Here is a 25,339-nt window from a genome sequence, read left to right on the forward strand (position 1 = left end):
AGAAGAGGGGGGCTGGGTGGCAGGAGCACCCAGGGTACTCTCCCTCAGCGGGTGGGAGGCACTGTGAAGACAGCACCGAGGCAAGAAGGGTGTTTGCAGAGATTCCTCAAGCTGTAGGGGGGAGCAGCAGAGGGAGGTGGGCACTCGGCTACAGCCCCCCAAAGGCACCGTCCCAGCTGAAATTACATTTTCCATTTTTCGTCTGATCCTCCAAACAGAAACATCTGTGGCCCAGCCCCAGGCCCCAGTTATGAGTTCTTTCCTCTTTTCTCTGGACTGTTGACAACCGTTTCATTTTTTCTCCCCCATTCTACTGAGGCTGGAAGCTTGAGAGAGGTTACTGTGTGTGCCTTGTTTGGAAATGACCATAAATCAGGCTTTTTTTTTTTTTTTTTTTTTTTGCTGAGATGGCTAGAGAACAGAGGAGGGAGGAGGGTAGGGGACAGACACAAGCCAAGGTAACAGGAGATTCTATGAGGCTGAGGCATGCGTTACACTAGAGAGTGGAGATGGTCCGGGACCTGGGGTGGATTCCAATTAGGATGCTCTTCTCCGAAGTCTGGCAGTCTGGTCTTGAGCAATGTCACCATGGCAACAAAGCCAGGTGGCGGGAAGTCACCCTGCCCGTTCAGTGACCTTCCACTGGGCTGGGACAGCATGGGCCTAAGCTCCAGGCCCTGCACCGTTCTTGACTCGGGGTGTGGCCTGGGGCCAGACCCCAACCCTAGAGAACCCTGTCCGTAGAAGCAAGGGCCATGTCAGAAGTTGTCCAAAGGCCTTTCTGTGGACCCAAGCAGGCCGCCAGATGGCCGGGCATGTGGCGTGCCTCGTGCGGTTTAGTGTGAGTGTCAGAGGCTCTTATAGGGCAACAAGAGCTGAGTCTGAGGGTGGGCAGTGCGTCTCTTCCTGCATTGCAACAGAGTTGATTCTGAACTTGACTTCTGTCCATTTGTGAACTCTGAGAGCAAGACGCAAGTCTCATCCAGCTGTTTCTTGCATAGAGTCAAGTCCAGAAGTTTCATGAGGTTGGAGTGATGATGGAGAAATCCCACCTGCCCTCAAGTTGGTCTATGCTGCCGTGAGACCTGCCTTTCAGCAGGTGCTTGGACTCTGACTGGCCTTGGAAAGGACCTGAGCTCGAGCCATACCCACTTCCTGTCAAGGCAGCAGGACCTATCCCCCAAGAGGCCGGGCCCCAGCACTAGCGGGTCTCACTGACCTTGAAGGCCACTTTCCCAAGTTTCTCCCTTTGAGCTGTTTGAGAATCTGGGATGAAAACAAAATGCAAAGCCTTTGTAATCCAACCCCTTGGAACAGGATCCCAGGAGGCTGGGCCTGCTGTTTCCCATTACAATGGTATGTTATCTGACGGGTACACAGGGGGAAAAATCCCACATTCCCTCCACTCACTCACCCACTCAGCTTTCCGGGAATGATGCTGGGAAAAGTCGTGTCGTGTTAACTACCCAGAAGGACCCAACAGGGTAGAGCAAGTGATGGGAGAAGTTGAATTGGTCTCAGCAAAGTCCACACGGGGGTGCAGCACTTAGACTTGGGCGGGCAGGGGGCAGCCGCGGAGCCAGGATGGAAGTACCTCAGGGCCTGTGTGTCAGAGCAGGCCAGACGCTGGAGGCTCAGCATCTCACATGACGGCTGACCCTCACCAGGCAGCCAGGGAGGGGGAGGGGGAGGTGGCCACCATCCCCACCAGCCACCAGAGCATCAGTTCTCAAAGGGCCGCCCTAGGACAGCAGCACCTACAGCCCCCAGGAACTCAAGAGATGCAGATTCTCAGGCCATATCCCAGACAGACTGAACCAGAAGCTCAGGGGTGGGGGTCAAGGGGCACGGGGTTTGTGTTTAACCATGCCCCTCCAGGGGAGGCCCGCTGAAGCCTGGGGACCACACTCTAGAGCAAACCTTCCCTGTGAGGGGACAAACACAGACATGCTAGACCAGTGATCCCCAGCAGCCAGCAGGGAACAGCTCTATTCAAGGGCTCACTGGCTATCCTACCAGGGGCCCCAGGCCAGCTGTCCCAAACCCTGTGTGTTGCCCACATATGATGATTTTCTATCTGTGACAAGCACTAAGGAGCTCTGCTGGAGGAGATGCCAGGACTCAGTCTGGCCCAGGCTGCTCCCGTGACAGTAAGCAGGGATGGACGAGGGCGGGGCAGGGACTCAACCTGGACCGCCTGCCCCAGGCCAAAGGCTCAGGGAAGCCTCTCCAGATCATTTCACATGCCGTCATTTCACTGGTTCATTTCAGGGCCCGTGGCCCCACCCCAGGGCAGGGGTAGGTCCTAGGAGAAGAAACCACTGACAGACGAGGGAGAGGAGCCTCAGGCCCACGTTCATACTTGGATGTCTCTGGATTGACCAGAGCCCCAAGTCATTCTCAAGCACTTGTCAATCAGGGCTGAGCCTACAAAGACCAATCCCTGGATCCCTGGGAGGCACCTGGTAAGCCGAGTTCTGCAGCAGAAGCATTCTCAGGAAAGGAGGAGTTACTCCAAAGAGGGTCAGTGGAGAGGTTCGGGGCAGTGGGCCACCGGGGAGGGCTGCAGAGACGGACTTTCCTGCAGAGGCCTTCAGGGAAAGGTCCCAGGGGTTTGGAGGAGGGCAGAGCCTGCGCCCAGGGCGTGGCCCGGAGCCCTGCTGGGCAGACCCTTCTGCAGGAAGGATGCCCGGTGGCCCCCCACCCTAACCTACAGGAGGTGCCAAGGTCGGTGTCACCTCCTTCCCCCGCTGCTGCCCATCTCTCATCACTCTGAATGAGTGGCCCTTTGTACATGAAAGGAAAGCGGGCTGCGTGTGCCTTTAATCCTCCCGACGAAAGAAACACCGGCACATGACCCCACAGGAATGCTCCACCCCGGCCCGGCGGGCAGGCAGGTGGACGGATGAGCAGATGGATGCATGAGTGGGGGACAAGGCAGATGTCCCCACACCTCCTCTATGTCCCTTCCTGTGTTTGTGGAGCCTACTTTCTCTCCTTGGCTCTATTCAAGGGCTCACTGGCTTGTGGGTGGCTGGGCAGCAGCCCTAGGCTCCAGGTGAGCTCCCTGGATCTCAGGCAGTCAGAGACGCGCGGCCCCAGACATGGCCCACATCCTCCACCCCAATCGCCACCACTTCACAAACAGGAAAACAGAGGTTCCGCCCAAGGTCACTGGGAGTCGTGGGCAGTTGAGACAATAATATCCAGGGCTGTGCAAGGCACTTGGTGATGTTCTGGGTACTCTTTATGACAGCCGTGTGAGCCAGACCCGGCCATCAACCCCACTTTACAGACGACAAGGTGAGGCACAGACAGGAGTCCGATGGCTCACTGACAGAAAGCGGCGAGGCCGGGATCCAAACTCTGGGACCCACGCTCACCACTCTGGCACGTTCTCCTGCTCCCCTGCTGGAACCCAGGTCTCCTCCCTCCTGGCCTGCCCCTCCCATGGCACCCTGAGGCCTCTGTGTCACCACCCAGAGGCTCTGAGAAGGGTCAGCCTGAGCGCTGGCGATTCCCCCTGCCTCCCCACTGCAGAGTGTCGCCCCAGCTCTGGGCCCGGTCAGGGAACTCCTGAGTCAAGTGAGTCCCCTGGCCTGATCCTCAGTCTCCCTAAAGACCGAGGGTGGGGTGATAGGACTGGAGGAACCCCACTGCCTTGGAGGCTCCAGGGTGCCTCCACTGGGTGTTCAGAGGGCCCCACCTGCACCAGCAGAAGGTCCAGGGCCGCCCCTCCCTGACGCAGAGGCATCACTTCTCCAGGAGGCTCTGGCTGAGCACACCCTGGCCAGGCCGGGTCCTCCTCACTTCCGATCCTATTCAAGTGCCTCCCTGCCACCCCCCACCCCACACGACACCACCAGGTAACCTCACCTGCTCTTCCTCCTTTGGGCCTAACAGCACTCACCATGTCTGGCAGCTGCTGCTTTGAATGAGGAGGGGTCTCAAGAGGCACCAGCTCACCACCCCCACAACCTGACATGGGGCATTTTAACAAGCTGTCTGAAGACATGTCATCTCAAAAATCACACGCTTCTCCCCGGGCTCCAGTGACCAGAAAATGCCACGTATGAACCAGCCCCAAGCACTGAGTCTTTCCAGTCTGCGGGGGTCCTCCATTCCCCATCACACACACCCCTCCTAGGTGGGGACAAACCAGGAACCCCATTCTCCTTCCTATAGGCCACCCCCCCCTACTGCTGCACCTCACCCCCCACCCCTCCGCCACCACTCGGGCAAGGCTCAGCAGTCAGAGATGAGCCTGACTCACTTGGTTCTGATGCAGAGCTCAAGGGGAGGGACGAGGCCATTGTCTCTGTCCTCAGGGACGGTCTGGGTGGTGTCTGGGGAGGCAGGGAGAGAGAGGCACACGGTCATCAGCCAGGCCCGGGCTCACCCGAGGTCAGCATCAACAACCCTACTCCTCAGACCTGAGTCCTCGGGCACCTACCGCTCTTCTCCTCTCGTTTGGACCCTCCCTGGCTCCTCCTGCCTGTCAGCTCTGACCCAGATACCACAGAACCTACTCACTGGCCTCCCATCTCCAGTCTCTACCCCACCCTCCTGCTCCACTTCAGCTACCGGAATAATTCTTTCCAAAAACATATCTCATCCCATCACTCCCCTTGCTCCAAAACCTTCCATGGCTCCCCTTTGCCTGGAGAATAAAAACCCAAACTTGCTGGCGTGATGCATTTTCCTGTGTAGTCTCCACCTCACCTTCCACCCTTTAAGCCCACCATTTCTCAAGGCCCAGTGCTGGCCCCGTCCTGCAGGAGGCCCTGCTCTTACTCGCCCTCTGATCCCCCAGTCCCAAGAGTCGAGTCTGCATTGTTCTCTGCCTGCCCTGACTGGGCGTGCTAAGGCCGGCGTCCCCGACCAGTCTGGAGGCTCCCCAGCTGCACAGGATGGGTGGGGAGGCGGCGTACCGACGGTCAGCCGGATCTGCTCCTGCTGGTTGGCCAGGCCGTCGTAGTAGTACAGGTCGAAGAGCCGCTCGGTCCTCCAATCTCGCAGCAGCTCGAGCTGCTGGCTGAAGAGGACGCTGAAGTGGCTCTCACTGCATACCACCCAAATGGGGAACCTCGGGGTCTTCAGGAAGCAGCCCACCTGGGCAAGGGAGAGGGAGCAGATGGAGATACCTGATGCAACACGGCACCCAGAGAAGCAGGTTGGCACATCTTCTGTCCAACCCCAGGCCTGGGCTGACCTCAGCGAGGCCCAGTGGGGGATCCCGGCCTATGTGTGCTGCTCACTGACACAGGGCTGTCCCTGCCCACTGAGCCCCTCACTCCCAGGGCCTTTGCCCTACAGACAGTCATAGGGAGATACCCCAGCCTGAAAGCCGGGCATCGCCCTCCCCTCATCTCCGGCAGCCAGCTGGCATGTGGTGCTGCCCATCGTGCCACTGAAGGCCCCCGCATGTCCAGCCCCTCTGCCCCCAGCAATGACCTCCTGACCGGTTCTTCCTACACCCTCCCCTCCCCAGCCACAGCCACACAGGGCCTCTCACCAGTCCTCAAGCTAATCCAGCAGGGCAAGCCTCATGCCTGCGCCCTGTCCACGAGTACACCTCCCTTCTCCTTCAGGTCCCGCTTCATCTGGATGACCCAGTCAGAGAGCATGCATCATGTCCCCCTCTGGGTCCCGGGGTGAGGATGGGAACTAGATACCAAGTACCCACCCTCCTCTGTCACAGTGCATCCCTCTGCCCTATGACAGCATGTCTGCCTGCCTCTTGCACGGACTATATACCCTTAGCAGCAGTGCAGGGGATATCAGTCGACACAAGCAAATGTTTGATGACCGAAGGTCCTGGTGATTGAAACAGAACATGAGCTAAGAATTTAGCTTGAAGACAGGTGGGGCTGGAGCCAGGTGGAGAAGGGAGGGAAGGCCTCTGGGTGAGCATCTATGCATGATGCCAGGACAGATGTTCAGCGACCTTCAGGGAACAGCAGGCATCAGGGAAAAGCAGGGAAGGGGAGAATAATGGTGGAAGTTCCTGAGGAGGAAATCCTTTGGAAAGTCCCCAGCAGAGGACCTTCATGGTGGAGGAGTGCTGTGGGCAAGGCAGATGCCCAGGATCAACATCAAGGCCCTCCTGTTGTTGGATCTGCAAAGGGGAGAGGCGGGGCCCGGCCCCCCACCCCACTCAGATGCGTGCCTGGTCTGCCCCTTGGTGGCCAGACTTGGACACGCTCTCTCCCTGTCACCTGTGATTCCCAACCCTGGGCCCTGGCTGATTCAGTTCTGTACGTGCAGTGGGCCAGGCTTGATTCAGCCTAATCCCCACCAGCCCCGGGGAGATGTTTGCACACTCAGGTATTTACAGCCGCAGCCTGTGGATTAAGGAAAGAATGGGAATTATTTTTCCAGTGGGGAGATGGGCATACTTTCTCCGGGGCCCGTCCCAGAAGACTGGGCCTCCCATAGCCCACCTGGAGCTGGCATGTCTCAGCCAGCGAGGCTGTGCTCTGGGGAAATGCCTGCTTGTGAACCTCCGACAGAGGGTAGCAGGGTGAACTTCACAAAGTCTTCACTTTCTCATTATCCAAGCACCCTGCCCATGTCCTACTTGGCCTGCTAGGCCCTCACCCCAGCCCCCTGGGAACAGTAAAGTGTGACTACAGAGCTCCCTCCTTGGTGAGGGGGGCAGGGAATTCGTTGTCTTAAGGGACGTGGCTGGACGTGCCTAAAGCCCACTGCAAACTTGGCTTCCGTTCCAGTTAAAAGAGGCTTTTCTGGTGAGGGCATCACCTCGAACAGGGAGCTCTGCAGACTGGGAAGCCAGTGCTCACTCATTGCAGGAAAAAGTGCCGTGCAGCCCGCCAGGAACCGGCGTCTGCAGAATCAGCCACCTTGAATTTTCCAGCAGAGGGACAAAAGGGCAGCTTGCCATCTAAGCAATGGTCAAAAGATTAAGGGCAAAAAAAGCTGCCCGGGGAATTTATAAATGAGTTTTCTCATTCAGGAGCCCCTTCCAATTGGGTGACTTTTTTCCAAAGACGAAATTGGCTTCCTGTGGATTCTAGGGTAGCTGACCAAAGGCCTGGGGCGAGGAAGGAGGGTGGGGGCACATTTCCCGTCCCCCCCGGCTCGGCCTCAGGCTTTCTCCTAGTGGGTGAACGTGAAGCACAATCTTCAGGGATTACAGTTGACCCTTGAACAACATGGGTTTGAACCGTGCGGGTCCACTCATACATGGGTATTTTTCGATAGTAACTACTACACTATTACATAGTGCATGGCCGGTTGACTCTGGAGGCCAAGGAATGGCGGATATGGAGAATCTATGATGAATTATATGCAGATTAACCCCTGAGTGGCTCAAGGGTCAACTTGTATTTTTAAATGGATTCTTGCATCTTTTGCAGGACAGAGGTGTGTGAATGCCTCCAACCCATTCACGGACTGCCAGCTTTAAAACCCTAATTTAAAAGGACCAACATTTGACTGCAGCAAAGTGACAGTCCGTCATCTCCAAGGATCGCATCCTTTCAACGTGACTTATGCTTCAGACCCAGGCGGTGAAGGACCCTAGAACAGCCTGTCCTTGCGGGGTTACCCATGGGTGGAGATAGTAAACAAATAATCACACAGACACATTCGCACCACATGTCAGTGAATCTAAGACGCCGTCAGAGTCACCATTAGTTGGGTGTCACTAAGAAAAAACGCAGGCTGGCAATTAAAGCCGGCCGCATCAACTGCCACTATACAGCAAAATCTCAGAAGTGTTCAAATGTGGGGCAAGTTTGCATCTCAAAAGCAATGAAATGGGATATGTAAAACCAAGAGGAGGCCTGTGAAGGAAAGAATTAAGATTCTTGTGATGGAGAACCACAAGGTGGGCAGGGGGCCACAAGAGGAGACCTCTACTGAGATAGAGTGATGAGGTTAGGAAAGGCTTCCTCTTAGAAGCAACAGAGAAGTCAAAACACGAAGAATGGGAAAAGCAGGGACAGGATGTAGGGCCTTAGCAATCAAGGGAAGGTCTGGACTATAGTCTTTGTATTAGATTGCTAGAGCTGCATAACAAAGTTCCACAGACTGAGCAACTCAAACAACAAAAATTAATTTTCTCACAATTCTGGAGGCTGGAGGTCCCAGGTCAAGATGTCAACACGGTTGGTCTCTTCTGAGGCCCCTCTCCTTGGCATGAAGGTGGGCGGCTTCTCCCTGTGTCTTCAAGTGGTCTGCCCTTAGTGTGTGCCCATGTCCCAACCTCTTCTGATAAGGACACCAGTCAGCTGGATCTGGGCCCAACCATCGGACTTCTTTCACCTTTGTTACCTCTTTAATGGCCCTATCCCCAAGCATAGTCACATTTCAAGGTACTGCCAGCTAGGACTTCAACAAATGAATGCCGGGTTAAGGATCGGAGAGAAGACACGATTCAGCCCGTAACAGTCTCAGAGGGCTGGGAATCCATGAAAAGTTGTTAAGCAATGGAATAATGTGATCAATCTACTCTTTTAAAGATTACACTGGCTTCAGAGAAGGAGCCCGATTGGAAGGAGGTGGGGACAGGAGCCAGAGGCCAGCTGGGCTGCCACAGGTGTTCAGACCAGCAAGGCTGGTGGCTCGGATGGGGTGAAAGAGGACTTGAGAAACAACTTAGGGTGGGAGCCCCATGACCTCTTGATGGACTGGACATACTCTTGGTTCAAGTAACTGGGCAGATGGTGCTATTTGTGGAGCTGGACAAAGGGGAGGAGGGTGGCGCTTGTAGATCTCTCCCTGCCAAGCTCAGTCTTTGCCCAGGTCCCTCCATGAAGGCAAGCAATGAACATGACTTACAGGTCATGGGGAAGCCCTTAAGTTAAATTCCCTGTGCTGTGTTTTCCTCCCTGGCCTGTCAGTCCCCCATCACCACGGCCACCAGGAGGCAGAAGGAGCTGGTCTTCCCAGTGCAGCCTAGCCTTCACATTGAGCCTGGGGATGCAGGGAGTAAGGGGAAGTCAGATGGGCAAGGCCAGTCCAGTTGGTCATGGAGAACAAATCAGGTTCCATAGGACACAGCCAGGCTGGAGTGGGAAGGGGTAGGGGCTCGTTACTTATGGCAGGGGTGCATTTTTTGGCCCAGAGTTGCCTCTGCTTCTCCCAGGGCACAGGAGGAATGTGGGTCACCTGACAGGACCTATCACCCCCCACAGACTCGTGAGGGCCCAGAACTCTGGCTCCCAGCCAGAGGCTGCACTGAGAAGCCTAGAGATGGGCTGTGAGTGAAGGCAGGCCGGGCTCCATGAAAGAAAAGCTTCAGCCTTATCAGAACAGCTCTGCTGTGGACATCATTTCCAGGTTGCTCCAAATACCAGATCTTCCCCATAAGCACATCTGGGCTGCCTGGTGGAAAAAGACCAGGCCAGGCTGAGTGGGGGCCCTGGCTCTGGGTCCAGGTCTGGGCCTGGATGCTTAACCTCCTTGGATTCCTTCTGTTTGATGTGGCTAATCATGAAGGCCCTGGGGAACTCAGAACCAAAACGACGGAGGGTGGAGTTCCAGGAGATGAAAGCACTCTGGTCAACTGCCAGGCCTCCACCTTCTCCTTCAGACGCCTGGTCCTCAGAGAGCTCTGGGGAGAAGGGGAGAGGCCCAGGGTTCCTTCTTTAACAAGGCCACTGTCCTAAGGCAGAGGAGCAAACCACCCCTTGTTTCAAGGAGAGAGAGTGCCCGTCTCCAATCAAATAAACAGTGGGGGCTGGGGTGGGGATTCCATGTGGATCTGAGGATTCAGATCATTGTAGGATCTGAATTTCTGCAATCAGCATTTTACTCTAAGGAAAGGATGATGTCCAACTGATGTTCCTGTCAATTACCCCCAACAGACCAAAGGAAAATAGTTCACATTTAGACTAACACCCTCCACACAAGAGTGAGATCAAGGCTCCTAGTAAGCCTTGGGATTCTGTGAGCCTGGTCAAGATTACCTCTCCGCCTGTGGAATTTCAGGTGAATGCTTGCAGAGCCCACACAGGGTCCAAGGCTCAGGGTGCCTGGTGCACTCATGGGCCACATGGCTGCACTCCTGGGTGCTCTCCTGACATCAGCACATCTGGGAATGAGTCACTCATTCTTTACTCCCTAAGTCTTTGGAACTCACAGGGTTGCTTCCTGTCTGTGGGGGTAGGGGTGGGGGGTCACCCCAAGATGACCCCCAGATGTCATCCACAGATGTCTGGGGATGGGGCCATCCAAACAGTGGTGTTCAATTGAGACAGCACACTTGAACATGTGATCACGCAGGAAGGCCATGATGAAACTGAACTACCCCACATACCCATCCACCTAGCATGCTCTGAGCATCCCTTTGGCTCAGTCTCTGCATCCCTGGTTCCGGGGATATAAGATCTATGAGGCCTCATCCTGACCCTCCAAGAACCTCTGCGGGGCTGGTCACTGCAGAAAGACCTCCTGCTACTCCCTCAGGACAACTCTTTCGTGAAATCAACCACAGAACAATTCTTCCCTGAAGACATGAAGACCGAGACTCGGAGAAGGCTTGGCAGCAGGCAGGGACAAGGACACAGGGCCCAGTGGTCCCCTGCCCATGTTGCCAGAGATACTGTCACCCTACCCTCTGTCCAGCTTCACCTGGGGGTCACATCCTTTCTAAGATCCCAGCTGAAGTGACAGGAGAGGTAGAGGGACCAAAACACTTGCAAACTGACTGAGACCTACTACGATTGAACTGTGTCTGCTCTAAAAAAGATCTGTTGAAGTTCTAGCCCCCTGTACCTCAGAATGTGGCTTTATTGGGAAACAGGACTGCTGTAGGTTACTTAGCTAAGATGAAGTTAGTGGAGTAGGGTGGGCCCGCAATCCACATGACTGTCTCCTTCTAAGGAGACATTGAGGGAGGAGATGGCCATGTGACACGGGAGGTAGAGATTGTAGTGACACCTCTACAAGCCAAGGATCACCAGGGGTTGCTGGAAAACACCAAACACTATAAGGGACGAGGAGGGATTCTCCTTGTGGATTTCAGGAGGAGCGTGGCCCTGCCAACACCTTGATTTTGGACTTATACTAGGAGAACTTGTCCTCCAGAGCCATGAAACGCCACATTCTAAGGTTTTAAGCCACCCAGCTTGTGACGCTTTGTTGAGACAGCTCTAGGAAACTAACACGGTGCCCAAGACCTCAGGTCCTGATCACTAGAGAAGACGCCCTGGCCAACACAGACACACACGACAACTGCGGCCGTTTGACGCTACAAATCCCCTGAAGTCCCTTTCCTGGTGTCTGCTGGCTGTGGGTGTGAACCTTGGATGGCAGGGGAGCCGCACTTCTCCTGAAGCTTTTGTGATTGAGACTGGACCCCGCTCTCGGGACCTGGAGTCGAGCTCTCCTTCTCCTGCCTGCTTCCTGCAGGTCCCCAGGAGCTGGGCTCCTGGGTCTCTGGGGGCCCAAGTGCTCTGAGGGTACCTGGCACACATTGTAGTGCTCAAAGAGGGACAGGAAGCCTATGTCGCTGCGTGAGGAGATGCCTTTGAGGAGCGTGATGTTCCCGTTCCCAGAATCCAGCTCCACCACGTCGTTGAAAACATTGGACACGGCCTTCCCGGTCAGGAGCAGATTGACAAGTTCCTGTTGATGAGAGGAGAGACCAACATCAGAGGGGCCGTACCCAGCACTCCCCCCGGCCCTCGGGGAAGCTGCCAGCGCTGCTCATCAAAGCGACTCTGGGAACTCATCCGTCTTTACTCCACAAGCAGTCACTGAGCATCAGCTGCACCCGGGACCCCGCTGGGGGGCAGGGGGCAGTGTTCCTGATGGAGGGAAAGAGTGGCTCCTGACCCCGGGCGTCCGGGTCTAGAGCAGGGAGGATCAGGTACGGGCCTGCATGCCTGAAGAACAATGTAGGAAGTGACCGGAGCTGTAAAAAATGTGTGCACAGAGCACTCGTGGCCCACACGGACGCGGGACCACATGACTGAGTCAGAGACGCTTTGTGGAGAAGCGACATTTGGGTGGGTCCTGAAGTGTTGGACTTTCTTTTCTTAATAAGCTTTTTTATTTTGAAATAATTTTAGAGAGTCAAAAGAAGTTGTAAAAATAGCACAGAGGGTTCCTGTGTACCCTTCGCCCAGCTTCCCCCACAGATAACATCTTGCGTAACCAGAGCGTGTTCTCAACACCAGGAAGCTGACAATGGGGAGACACCAGAAACTCAGATCCAGGCTGTACTAGGACTTCACCAGTGAGGGCAGGGTCTTCCAGCAAGGAGGGAGAGGCGAGGCCAGGAGAGGCAGGGAGGTGGGGGCAGGCGGGCCCCGGCCTGGGCTCCTGCTCTGTCTCTGGCCCTGTCAGCAGCGTGGCCTCGGGACTCAGGTGCTGCACACCTGTCAGGCCGATGCGCCTGCTGACCCCAGAACCACCAGACTTGCGGAGCAGCGACTCTCTGACCATCTCCCTCAGGCAGTGCCTCCTGCGCCGAGATGGCTGCAACGGCCCTGCCCTAAGCAGAGCATCCAGGGGTCCAGCTTCCTGTTAGGAATGGGGAATCAGGCTCACAGCTGGGAGAGGATTTGCCCAGGCCACGCAGCCGCTTAGCGACAGAGCCGGACTCCCACCCTCACTCTCCAGCTCCCTTTCCAGCGTCCCTTCCCTCTCCCCTCACTCGTTACCCCTGAGGGGACCATCTGGCCAGCCAGAGATACAAGATGAAGGGCAACTTTTAAGTATCTGCTGCACCACTAAGGAAGGTTGCAAAAGCCCAGCCTTAACACTGGGGCAGGACCTTCTGTCTGACCCACCCCCTGCCAGGGCTGCTGTGTGTCTGAGGCCAGCCCTCAGGAATCTCTCCGGTGGTACGTGGGAACGGCAGTAACAGCTCTTGCCCATCATCAACTCTGGAGAGCAGAGTTCACAGAAGTGTTTTCCCCTGAATTGTGAGAGCGATGTGCAGGTTAATAACTCTCTCCATCAACACCAGGATCCCTGGCCCAGAGGTTGTAAAAGAGGCCCCTCTGATGGCCGCAGAGGGGCCATTATTGAAGGGAGATGCCGAGGGGGCCTCATTGTATTCTTACAGAGGAAGCAAGAAGGAATTTGGAGGAAATGTCTGCTCTGAGATACTGCACTTTGGGGGCAATGGCTGCCGAAGAAAGGCACAGACTTCTCCAGATACATTCAAGTGTTCCCAAATGGCTTTCGATGGGGAGAACAGATCCTGCTCCCCATCTGAGGGGTATCCCAAAACCTTCCTCAGAGCAGGAAGCCTTCTCAAAATGACAAGCGGTGACAGGCCGCTCCCTGACCCTAGTCTCAAAAATCACACAATGGCAAAGCTTAGTGGTCACCTGACTCCTCACAACTCAAATTGTCATCCGTGGACCAGCAGCATCGCCCTTCCTGGAAGCCTGTGAGAAATTCAAAACCTCAGACCCCAGTCCAGGCCCACTGAATCTGAGCCAGCTCTTCAACAAGATTTTGTAGGATTCACAGGCACATCCAAGTTCAAAAAGCACTGACTTAGGGATTTCCCTGGTGGTCCAGTGGCTAAGAAGCCACCTTCCAATGTAGGAGGCTTGGGTTCAATCCCTGGTTGGGGAACTAAGATCCCATATGCCATGGGGCACCTAAGCTCATACACCTTAACTAAAGAGCCTGTGCACCACAACTGAGATCTGATGCAGCCAAATAAATATATAAATACTTTAAAAAAAAAAGAAGAAGAAGAAGACTAATCTAGTCCCAGTGTTTCACTCTACAAATGAGGAGACCAAGGTTCAGGAAGGGGAAGAAAACTGTCCCAGCCCACGCCACAAGTGAAACTGCCAACACAGCTCAGAATTCAGCCCAGGCTCTGTTCTATATCCTCTGTATACTGTTTAAGTGCCCTCCCCTGAGCAGCACTGCTCTGCCTGCCTGGGGAAGCTCCCAAAGGGAGGACAGGTAGGAAGACCCAGAGCGGGCTGGACCACCCCCAGTGGCCGTTCAGCCTGAAACCTTTCTCTGGGGGCTGGGCAACAGCCAACCTCACATCTCCTTGGGTGCCTGAGACAAACCACAGGCCCTGAGCTAGCCCTTGCATGGTGCCCAGATGTGTTTTCAGGACTGGCACGTGTGAGCCAGGACCCCTAGGACAGCTGGGGTCAGCTGTCCTCTGTGGGCCCAGCAGCCAGAGAGGCTCCACCCAGCCAAGTTTGTGCTATACGCGCTGCCCCCAGAGGCACTGAGGGTCGGGTTTAACCGTGGCCAGGTGGCCACTCAGGGAGATCTTGCCATGCAGAGAAAAGCTCAGGCAGAAGTCAGGTGTAGCATTTGGCTCCCAGTCCTGACACCTGATGACAGGATCTTAAATTTATTTTTATTTATTTATTTTTTGGCCGCACCTTGCCGCATGTGGGATCTTAGTTCCTTAACCAGGGATTAGACCTGTGACGCCTGCAATGGAAGTGTGGATTCTCAACCACTGGACTTCCAGGGAAGTGCCTGCCATGATAGGTAAACAGATCCTTTTCCTGTATCACCGGGAAACCGGGAGAATTGAAGACAAGCAGTTGTGCTAAGGGAGACCTGCTCCCCACAAGGCCCCTCTGTGAAGATGCAGAGGGGAGGGTGATCCTAAAGACAATATCCTGTACAAATGCAGGACGGCCAGGGCCGTCGTCGCCACAGCTGGACCTGGGCCCCTCATTCACGCCGGGGCTCTGGGCTGGGCAGTGCTTGGGTCTGTCCCTTTGGCACCTCCTGTGTCTACAGGCACACATATTGGGCACAGCAAAGCCTAAAAGCAGAAGCTAACCCGAGGTCCCTTTCTAGGTCTCTGTGATGAGGAAGCCCAGCAGAACCTGAAAGCTGCTCGGGGAGAGCTAGCAGGAGCAAAGACAGAAGGGAAGAGGAAGGGAAAGATGTGCTAGGCTGCCCCACACCCTACCATGGCCCTGACCTGCGTGCAGTATCCGTGTGCTCCAATCAGGTGGCTGGTGGGGACGTCGAAGTCCTGGCGGACACTGGGGAGCAAGAAGAAAGGGCTGTTAGCACGTCTCTGCCTGACTTGGGCTGCCGGGCAAACCTCAAGGACGGCCTGGGACTCCCCTGAGGTTCCAGGCTGAGGCCCAGGACTCCGGCTTTGTCGGGAACCCGAGTTTCTGTGCTCTGTGCCCACCCTGGGGCCGGACCCCGGGACTCACTCTGCTCTGGGCAGCGGCCTCCACTCTGGCTTCATCAGGCACTCTGTGGGCAACCAGAGGTTGGGGATGGAAGCATGCCACAGCAGAAAAGGGCCCTGGGTTTGGAATCTACACCCTGCATTCACACTCCGTCACTTACTAATGGTGGGGACTGGACATCCCCTGCCCTGTCCTCAGTCTACAAGTCAGTTAAATAGGAGGAATGGCCTCGAATGCCTCCTTGAGTCCAAAAAAAAAAAAAAAAAGCTACCGCCACCTGGGCATAAACTCTGTACGAGGCCGAGTATAGTCACTGTTTCCTAAACCCTGAAAGAAAACCAAGGCTCCAAGAACTGACTTGCCCAGGACACTCAGCTCATGGTTGATGGCACTGGAGGGGGACCTAGTTGCCAGTCTCAGTGGCCTGTGTTCCCCTCGCCCCACGTCACACCTGTGGCTCCACCTTCAGAATGGGCGTCCCCGCAAAGGCACAAGGAGAAAAGCAACTTTGCCAAAAGAAACCCATCAAACTGAAAGAAAGAGGTTTCTAGGACTGTATGCTATCGGGGGCCAGAACAATGCAGGGTGTCACGTCAGCAGTGGCCCTGTCACATGTGAGGTCAGTACTAGAACACAAGCCCCTTGCCCCTAAATCTCAAAACCATCATATTATATGGAAAACTCACCATAAGGACATGACTCCTTTTACCCCAAAGTAAATCCCTTAGGACACAAAGCATTGTTGTTGAACAGAGCTGTGCGATGGGTAATAAGAAAGGAGCTCCCCTCCACAGACTGCACTTATACAGAGGACAGCATTTCAAACCTCCAGCCACCGGGGGAAATGGCAGTTACTATATATTATAGACTTGGCAGGGCTTCCCAGGTGGCGCTAGTGGTAAAGAATCCACTTGCCAATGCAGGAGACGTGAGAGATGTAGGTTTGATCCCTGGGTCAGGAAGATCTCCTGGAGTAGGAAATGCCAACCTGCTCTAGTATTCTTGCCTGGAAAATTCCATGGACAGAGGAGTCTGGCGGGCTACAGTCCATGAGGCTGCAAAGAGTCAGACATGACTGAGCTTTTATAGATGTGGAAAGAAGCTCAGAGGTTAACATCGGGGGTAGGGTGTTACGTGAGGCCAGGGAGCTGGCTCCCCCTATAGCTGCCCACCCAGCATGGGCCGTGACCTGGCCTACCCCCTATATCCCCACCCCAAAGAGAGCGCCAAGAGATAGCCCAGAGGTAGAAAGAGCCAAGTAATCATGACGTTTGTTTTTCCTTCCAGTGGAAGAGAAGAAAAACCTGTCCTCGGTTTCATGCGTTAAATCTAAGATCTGCCGTAAGTCCATAAACCTAAAACATACTACTGTGGTCAAACGGTGATGGTCCGTGGTCCACATGGCCCTGGGTTAGCACTGCAGGGCCCAGCCAAAAACCACTGAGGTGGGAGTCCTTCAGAAGGGCCCTGGAGGCTGGCCCACCAGACATGGCCCACCAGGCCTGGGAAGGAGCCAGCTGGGGGGACGGGGGGACAAATGGCCGAGGGTGGCATGCAGCTGGTGCTGGCTCGGGCAGAAGAATTGATGGAAATACTCCTCGTGGCATACACAGGCATCTTCTGAAGGGAAGAAAATAACCTCAGAGGGGCCCTGGGTAGACTGATAAGCATCACTGGCCCCGAGCCGCCCCGAAGCTTTCAGAAGCAGTCTGATCTTCATAACCTCACAGTCTCATGTTCACCCAGCAGGGCTGAGCGCCTGCGTCAGCTGAGAGCAGAGGGACAGGCAGAGAGGACAATGGGAGGAAATGGTAATTGCATCCTTAGGTGCAAACATGATGGGAAATTCAGAAGTAGACTCAGATATTAAAAGGGAGGAACATCTGTATTTCATATCAGGGCATTTGGGAGACGCCAAGGAGCAGCTTATGGCTTAAGAGATTTACAACTTTGGCAAATCTAGATGCCCAGACCTCCCTCCAGGGGAAATCCCTGGAGAGCTGAAAGTGAGGAGTCTCGAAGCAAAGAAACAGCAACTTCTGCTCTGCCCAGAGATGAGGCAATTCACATGGCAGGGCCAGCACCAGGTCTGAGTTCTAGCCCCCGTTCACCGTAGGGCCACAGACCTCCCCTCTCTGGGTCTCAGTCTCCCCTTTTGAAATATGAGGGGCTTTGCGCAAGGGTCAGGCAGTGTCCCAGGTGTAGGGGCTGAATCAGTGTCGGGGGGGGGAGCGGTGCTGAAGGGCTCTAGGGTCCCTACCTTCTGGGCTTCTGAGCTTCAAGCTGCAATGGGCCCTCCCCTAGGACTGACCACCATTCCAGTCTAATGAGCAGGTTATTACTTCCATGGTCCTTCTGGGGGCTAGACAACACTGGACCCCAGGGGAGTTCTACAAAGCCCGAGGACCCAGGCACCAGGCTGGGTGACAGGAACCAGGAGAAGCCAGGGCCTGATGAAGTCTGTCCCCTGAGACTGTCCTGTACTGGGGACCCCCTCAAGGAGCAGGAACTTGGCCTGGATTTTAGACTGCAGGAAGCACAGAGTGGTGGGAGCCTAAGCGGACCTGCCCAAGGCATGGAAACTTACGAGGAGGGGCTTGGCTCTAGCTGCTCTGCCACCAACCTCCTCAGCATTCTGGAAGCCAAGGGCCAGAACCTGGATCAATGGTCTGGGGTGATGAGCCAACCCTGGGGGTGTCCAGTCCACCTGCTGACAGAGGAGGGGCCTCTGCCCAGAGTGCCAGCAAGGACGGTTTCTCCCAGCTCTGCCTCTGTCGGGAGGTCCTGAGATGCTGCTCTGCGCCAAGAAACAGAACGAAGAGGGCGTCAGGGCTAGCATATCCCCAAGGGCCCAGCATTGTGCAGATGGGAGAATGAATGGCCAGAGAAAGGATGCAGCTGGCCCAGAGGTAGTGACAGGTGCCAGCTCACTCTCAGGCTGAAGCTGGTCTGAGAGCTCCACTGGCTCTGTCCAACCTTCCCTCCAGCACAGGGCTCGGAGGGACAAAGGTTCTGCCTCTGAGCAGCTTCCAGTGTACAAGACTTGGACCTGCAGTGTCTGCGGTCTCCGACACTTTCAGGAACACCTGAAAGTCCTCCCTAAAGCCTTGGAGGCCAGCAGGCAAGAACCACCATCTCCGTGATGATGGGGAAACTGAGACCCAGAAAGGAGAAGAGACTTGGGGTCATACAGAGTCGGCAGGCCAGGACTGTGTCCCTGACCTGACGCCAACATCACACAGTGCAGCCTGAAACACATGATCGTAGTCAGCCCGGTCGGCCAGCTCCAGACAGGTACGGGAGCCCTGCAACCCTGCTGCTGGTTGCCACCCTCCCTGGCTGAGACACAGCTTGTCCCATCACTCTAAAGCCTACCCAACACGCGAGTGAACATGTGAATCTGGGCATTTTGTGCAGAAGTTTCTGAATAAGAAGGATACGCCCAAGTGGCCGAGAAATAGGGTTCTGGTCTATAGCCAAAATTCACCTAAAATCAGTGTCCACGAGAGGCGGGGTCAGTGGGGTCCCGGCCTGGCTGGGTGACCTCGGGCAAGTCACTGCCTCGCTCTCAGCCTGTGTCTTCATTTATGAAACCAGAGGCCTGGAGCAGAAAGGTCTCCAGGGACCTTCCAGGATGTGAACAAGTGTGTCTGGTCCACAACTCTGATATTTAAAACATCATGCCTAAAAATAGTTGGTAATTAACCAACTATTTTTAGCAGGAGGACCTCACCAGCTACCTTCCCTCCACCTGACCTCTGGGGCGCCAGGCCCAGGGCACCCCCAGACCCCACTGGGCCAGCTCCTGCCTGTCCCTCCCAGGAGACCCTCCCCTAGATAATGCACCTTCCACTGTATTCCCGGCCACCTGCAGTGGCCTCCAAAAACCATCACCTATTGCGGGGACTTCTATTGACTCTTGAGGGCAACATCAACAGTGAAAGGACAGCTGTGGAACAACTAAGAGAACCTGGACTCTCAACTCAGGGACACTGGGATTACTCCCCTCTCTGAGCCTCAGTTTCCCCACCTGCAAAATGGGTATGAAGACACCTCTTTCTATTACAGAATTGCTGTGAGAACTGGATGAGATGAACTATATAAAGCACTTGACATTTGGGAAATGTCACTTCCTTTTTCCTACGATAACAGCCATAACAACAACAACAAAAAATAACAATGACTGAGCGGCCACGATTCCTGGAACTTCGACTATTCGTATCACGGCCAAGAACCCAGAATAGATGGAGGCTCCACTCCCAGTGACTGAACTGTGGCCATGGATATCTTAAAAGGATCTGGATGTGGTGGATACTGACTGTTTTCTCAGGAAGGTTGACAGGGAATTGACAATGAGTCACAACATCTGGGTGTCAGGTCCCCTCTGCCACCTGCACTGTGACCTTTGGTAAATTGTTTTCTACCTCTGAGCCTTGAGTATGGCATCCCCTGACAGGGATAATAATAACCACTTCAAAGGGTTGTTGCGATAAGGGATGAGCCCATAAAAAAGACTTGCAAACTCCAGACAGCTACCCAGATGGGAGGGAACGGGTGCTATTTCCATTCTGCCGGCAGGGGCCCTAAAGAGGAACAGGTAGATGGGGAGCCAGGAACAGGGCAAGGTGTGGGGATGGAGAGAGAGGGACAGGCCTAAAGGAAGAAAGAGAAAACAGAGATGCCCAAGCCCTTCCCTCCCCATCCCCTTTCCCCCTCACCGCTCCTGTTCCTCCCCCCACGTGCCCACACCTTCCTTCCAACCACACCTGGAGGAACCAGTCCCTTGAAGACCTCTCAGCTGGCCTTCGCCTGCTTTGTCCTTGCTGCCTGCCACGACCCTTCCAATGAAGCCCTCAAGCTCTGCTAAATGTCGTCTCATCCATAAAGAGACACCTCCCATGCCCCAGGACAGAGGTGCCCCATCTCTCTGTGGACACCCCCTTCTGAATAGCGCCCCCCAAACCCACTGCTTTCCGGGTGCCAACCTTGCTCCTCCAAGCAGCAAGGACCTGGAGGGTCAGGGTGACGCTGTCCATCCAGCCCCACAGCACCCAGAACTGGGCCCTAACCCTGCAGGTACACAGTGGATGGACCCCAAATAATGTGAGCCTGCCCACACCCATCTTATGGTACAGCCTCTGGAAGTGGGGTCCCAGGGCATGGTCAGAGGCAGGCAGAAACAAGCTTCCCACCCAAGCAGCTGGAGATAGACTGGAGATTCCTTCCAAAGGTGAATGGTCTCTTCCTCCTCCTGAGGCCAGTCCTCTCTACCCAGGCATCTGAGCGAGCCTTTCGTGGAACAAGCAGGTGTAGCCCTAGGGTCAATGGGTAGGGCTGCTGGGTGCACCGGGCATCAGGAGACCCTCCCAGCTCTGCCACTAACCCTGGGGTGGTTTGGGCTTGGTCACCCTTCTCTGCATCCAGCCCCCGGGCTCTGTCTGTGGGAGGACCTGCCGCCTTCAGCCACGCCCTGCTGGCACTCACTGGCCATGACTTGCCATCTCAGCATCTAGGACCAGACCATGCTGGCTGAAATGAAGTGGAGAGTGAAGCCAGAAGACAAACATCAATTTGTCTGGGACTCCCTGGTGTCCTGTTTCCCACTCTCCTTCTCAGTGGGCAGACATGGAATAGAAGTGCCTGTCATTCCCCACCCAGCCCAGGAAGGGCCATGTAGGCACAGGATATGTTGGTGATGCTATCAGCTGTGTGCCAACCTACCCTGAATTCTCAGAGCCTTGGTCCCCACAACTGCAAAATGGAATAATGACTCCAGGCCTATGGGCCTGCTCCTTGGGTTACCGTCAGCCCCCAAAGCCCAGGGTAGGCTGTTTTTGCCCAGCCTCAGCTGAGTGGGAGGGACGCCTGCTTCTGCCCGCCTCCAAACACTGCATGGGACCCAGCTTCTGGAGGCTGTTCCAGGGGCTGGGTGTGGGCAGGCTCACATCATTCGGGGCCCATCTGCTCTGCACCTGCAGGGGCCCAGGGCCCTCCCGCCCCACTCCGCCTCCAGCCGGGGCTGCACCCTCAGAACCTGGCTTCCTCGGGGTGAGAGAGCGGACCAGAGAGCTACAGGACAGAACTCTGATCATTGCACAGGAGCTGGGAGACATGGGAGCTGGGTGCTCCCAGAAAGGGAACCCAGGAGGAAGCAAGGTCAGTCAAAGGAAGGGGGCCTGGGGAGAGTGTCTGCTACTTCCAATGACAAAGTATAGGCAAGCCCTTTGGGTCTGCCTCCCACATACCACCTTGACCTCTTCAGACACGTCTGCTGAAAGCACTCACTACCCGGCCTCCTTTGTTGTTCAGTCGCTAGGTCTTGTCCGACTCTTTGTGACCCCATGGACTGCAGCATGCCAGACTTCCCTGTCCTTCACTATCTCCCAGAGCTTGCTCAAACTCATGTCCACTGAGTTGGTGATGCCATCTAACCATCTCATCCTCTGCCACCCTCTTTTCCTTTTGCCTTCAAATACAGCCTCCACTGGAATTCAAATCCAGGTTAAAGGTGACCTGGAGTTCACTGAGAAAGTTCCTCTCCTCCAGTCTCCCACCTATAGTCAAAAGAACTTGCCATGTCGGGAATGAGGGCCATTAACCATTTCACTTGGTCTCCATGTCCCACCTGGAAGAGACAGGGGAGAGAGGCGAGGCTCCATTCAGGGCTGCAAAGCAGTGTGGAGTCAGGGCACCCGGTCTGGGCAGTTCTGTGTGCACCTCCCTTCCTGGACTCGGGTTTAGGGGGTGTGACAGGAGGGTGGAGAAGAACGCTGACGAGAATCCTATCTATCCCTTTCCACCAGGACTATGTGTCTGCGGCCACCAAGATCCTGTGATTCTCAGCCAGAACAGCCCTCTGCTCAAATCCCTATGTCACCAGCCACCAGCCAGCCCAGCCCCCCTGAGGCAGACCAGAAGCTTCACCACTGCTTCTCTCCATCTCTGAGGGTGTCCTGCAGGGCCCAGATCTAACCCACCCTCAAGCTCAAGCCCCCTCCAGCTCCTGGATATGTTCCACACCTCGAGTTCCTCACCACACAGCCCATGCCTTCCCCATCCCTTCCCCAGCCAGTGTGGTGGGTCCCTGGGTAGGGGAGGAGGGGTTGACCACCTTCGGGGGCAGCTCCCTGAGTTCACGGGCCCCACAGTAGTTGCAACCCAGGCCTGGCCACCGCGAGGTTTCAGAAGTGGGGACACAACGCAGCTCCCTGTAGGCTGAGGAGTGCCAGTGAAAAGGCTCCCTGGAGCCCGCCAAGCAGGAGGCTCCCCTGGGAACACGGCGGAGACACAGGGAGCAAGAGTGAAGAGACAGAAGGGAGGACACCCAGTCCCAAAGACACTGTTTGGGTTTCTAGATCCAGCCACTCCCAAAGCCCTGGGCTTCAACATAAATCAATTAATAGAGCGCTTTCTGCTTACGGTAAGAACTGGCTCTCTGTTACTTGCCTTTGCCTGACCAACGCTCATGGCTAGCCTTCAGCTCCAGGCTGTTTCACTGTGTTGCTGTTTCCGCTGAGGAGACGGTTACAGAGAGCACAGAGCCACACGCTGTGGGGGCTGCTCCACACCCCCAGTGCCTGGCTTGTGCTGCTCAAAAATTACTTCAGCAAATGACAAAGTACTGCCTCTTCTGGACTTTCAAGACTGCCCTTGGGCATCGAGAGTTGCCACTGCAATGAATGCCAAAGGTCTACTGAATGAAAAGGTTTTCTTCACAAGCCGTCCCCCACCCCCACCCCCTGGGCCTAAGTCACCCGAGGGGCGTCGCCCAAACCCTCCCTGTGCCGAGGGGCTGGCACACCCCTGCGCTGCCCTCTGCAAGGCCTGGCACGGAGCTGACCTTGACCCCACAACCCTGAGCATCTTTGGGGTTTCTGAGAATGTGCGGGGGAAAGTTCTGGGCCAGGCGGTTTGGAAAGTAGGGGGGCTAGGCGAACATGAAAGCTTGCATGAGATTTACTGTAAGCAACTCAAGATCTTAGGAAAGAAAATAGATGGCTTGAAATCAAGCAGAAAAATAATAAAGCATTCTCAAGGCTTTGCACTTAGCCTGGAGTAAACAAAACTCAAAGGCCAGCTTTGCTGCTATTCTTTCAGCCTCTGAGGGTGAAGGGGGCAAGCTGCACCCTACTGCAGCTGTCTGTCCATGGTACCCTCACCCAGGCTCCACCCAGCGCTGGGGACAGCCCACGGACAGGGGAAAATGACTCTGGGGTGACAGCCTCCTCTGGGACTCAGACATGAGTCTCAGAGCCTTGCTAGGGGGAGGGTCGGTCATGCCCTCAGTCACACTCACACTCCCGCACACACACACAGTCAAGTCACCCTTCCCACAGTCTCAGGCACAACCACCAACACCCACATCATCTCACACCCGGGCCTGCAGACTCACTCATCTCTCATCCACACACACCCCGCCACACACACACACACAGACTCACACTATGTTTGTGAAGAACTTGGTGTGTTTCCCAGCCACCCCTGCCCCGCTTCTCCTAGCTGAACAGCATATGATTTGAGAGACTTGTGCTCTCTTTTGGGTTACCCACTTTATGCCCCAGATCACCCTGAAATGGTATCAAAGGATTCAGCAAAGCTAAATCTGAACCCCAGAGCAGGAGGCCCTTAGGTTCGCCTGGTCCTGTGGTTTTTAAGTAGTGTTTGCAGAACTGGGATTTCTGCAAAGAGCAGTCTCCAGGCAGCAAGGAGGACCCATATCACCCATTTGCAGGACATCCCCATGGCCTGATCTACACCACAAGGCACCCAGCCAAGACTGAAGGCAAGACAGGACAGCACAGGACAAGAGAAGCTCTGAGCACAGCTAGGATAGGACGGGACTAATCATAGCCACCATCCAAGACCTCCCACCCCCTGGGACCTGCCAGGCACACGACAGGTACGTCTTCATTTAACCATGTGAGATCGGAATGATCAGCCCCATTTTACAGAGCTAAGAAACTCAGGCTCAAAGGTGTATGGAGGCAGGCATGAAACCAAGTCTGTTCTACTCCCAAGTTCAAGTCCTTAAACAACAAACCCCAGAGAGTCCTGTCTGGGACCCGGCTGCCTGAGGTGAGCTGTGTAACTCTTGGGCAAATCACTCGACTCGCCTCTCAGAGCCTTATTTTCTCATGCGAAAGATGCTGACAGAGGTGACAACAGTGCCACCTAACAAGATTGCTGTGGGGATTAAACGCGTCTCGTGTAAAACGTCACAGCCAAGGACCTGGCGGGTAGGAAGCTTCCTAGATGTTGGCTGCTGTCCTTCTTACTTCTGATGAGAATGATCTCTATGCTGTCTACTTAGGAGAAGGGAAAGGGGAGCCACAGGAGTAAGACAAACCCCGCCGACGCGCTGCCGGGGCCAATGCTTGAGTGGGTGTCTGTGAGGTCCTCCTGGCAGGCAGGGGCCAGGATGGCTGTAGTTGCCCAGGAAGGTTTCAGAACCACAGGCCTCCAGTTCGCACGGAAGGTCCTCAGGGGCCCTGAGCAGGAGAGACCATCTTTCCATACTCTCTCTGGGGCCAAGAGGACCCCCACAGTGTCGTGTGTGTCTGCATGTGTATCTGTGTGTCTGAGTATGTGTATGTCCCTTTCTGCATCTGTGCATGGTGGAGGCGGAGGGGCCTGGCAGCCCCTTCCCTCAGGCATGAGGCTGTGCTGGTCCAGGGGGCAGCCTCCCCAGCACAGATGCCCCACAGGTACCATGGCTGAGGCAGGCACCTAGGGGTCTGACTTGGTTGGATGGGGCGGGGAGGTGGCAGAAGCCACCCCAGTGGTGGAGCTCTAGAGAACATGAAGCAAAGCCTGGATGGGGGGCCCCAAGCCCCCTCAAATGGACACGGGTGCCCGAGCAACTCCCTAAGGAGCATGCGCATGAACAGCGGGCCCAGCTTCCAGGCTGGCAAGTGGCACCAAGAGCAGAGACACTCTAAGCACAGAGGCCTTAATCCCCACAGTCAGGGGGCCCCCGTGCAGAGGGGGAAACGGGCCCAGAGGATTGCAGAAGGGCCTGGTCCTCCTGTCAGGGAGCTCAAGAGTATCCCCCACACACCCATCAGCCCAGGGATTAGCAAACCCAGGCCTGGGGAGATCGCAGCGCAGCGGCTTATGGTCTCCATGCACGTGAGCCCAGCCAGGAATGAATCATATCATTATGGCAGGATTAGAAGAAAAATGCCATTAGAAAGTGCACACACACGCATTTAATA

The 25,339-nt window shown here is 55.4% G+C and overlaps 1 protein-coding gene across 4 annotated transcripts in view; it reads right to left on the bottom strand.

Annotated features, from left to right (window-relative positions):
* The window catches only part of MINDY4 (MINDY lysine 48 deubiquitinase 4), a 110,577-nt gene that overhangs the window by 6,681 nt on the left and 78,557 nt on the right, over positions 1-25,339 (bottom strand). The window contains exons 14-17 of one of the 4 annotated variants that reach the window (XM_061165427.1): positions 14,903-14,966; positions 11,434-11,595; positions 4,932-5,112; positions 4,274-4,346 (exon numbers count right to left, since the gene is read on the bottom strand). In XM_061165427.1, coding sequence (XP_061021410.1) covers positions 4,274-4,346; positions 4,932-5,112; positions 11,434-11,595; positions 14,903-14,966 — 480 coding nt within the window. Of the gene's footprint in view, positions 1-4,269; positions 4,347-4,931; positions 5,113-8,091; positions 9,352-11,433; positions 11,596-14,902; positions 14,967-25,339 lie in introns of those variants that run through there. The other 3 variants (XM_061165428.1, XM_061165429.1, XM_061165426.1) reach the window with 3 other exon arrangements.

This window comes from Dama dama, chromosome 18 (assembly GCF_033118175.1).
Source record: "Dama dama isolate Ldn47 chromosome 18, ASM3311817v1, whole genome shotgun sequence".
In the NCBI taxonomy this organism is placed as follows: Eukaryota; Metazoa; Chordata; class Mammalia; order Artiodactyla; family Cervidae; genus Dama; species Dama dama.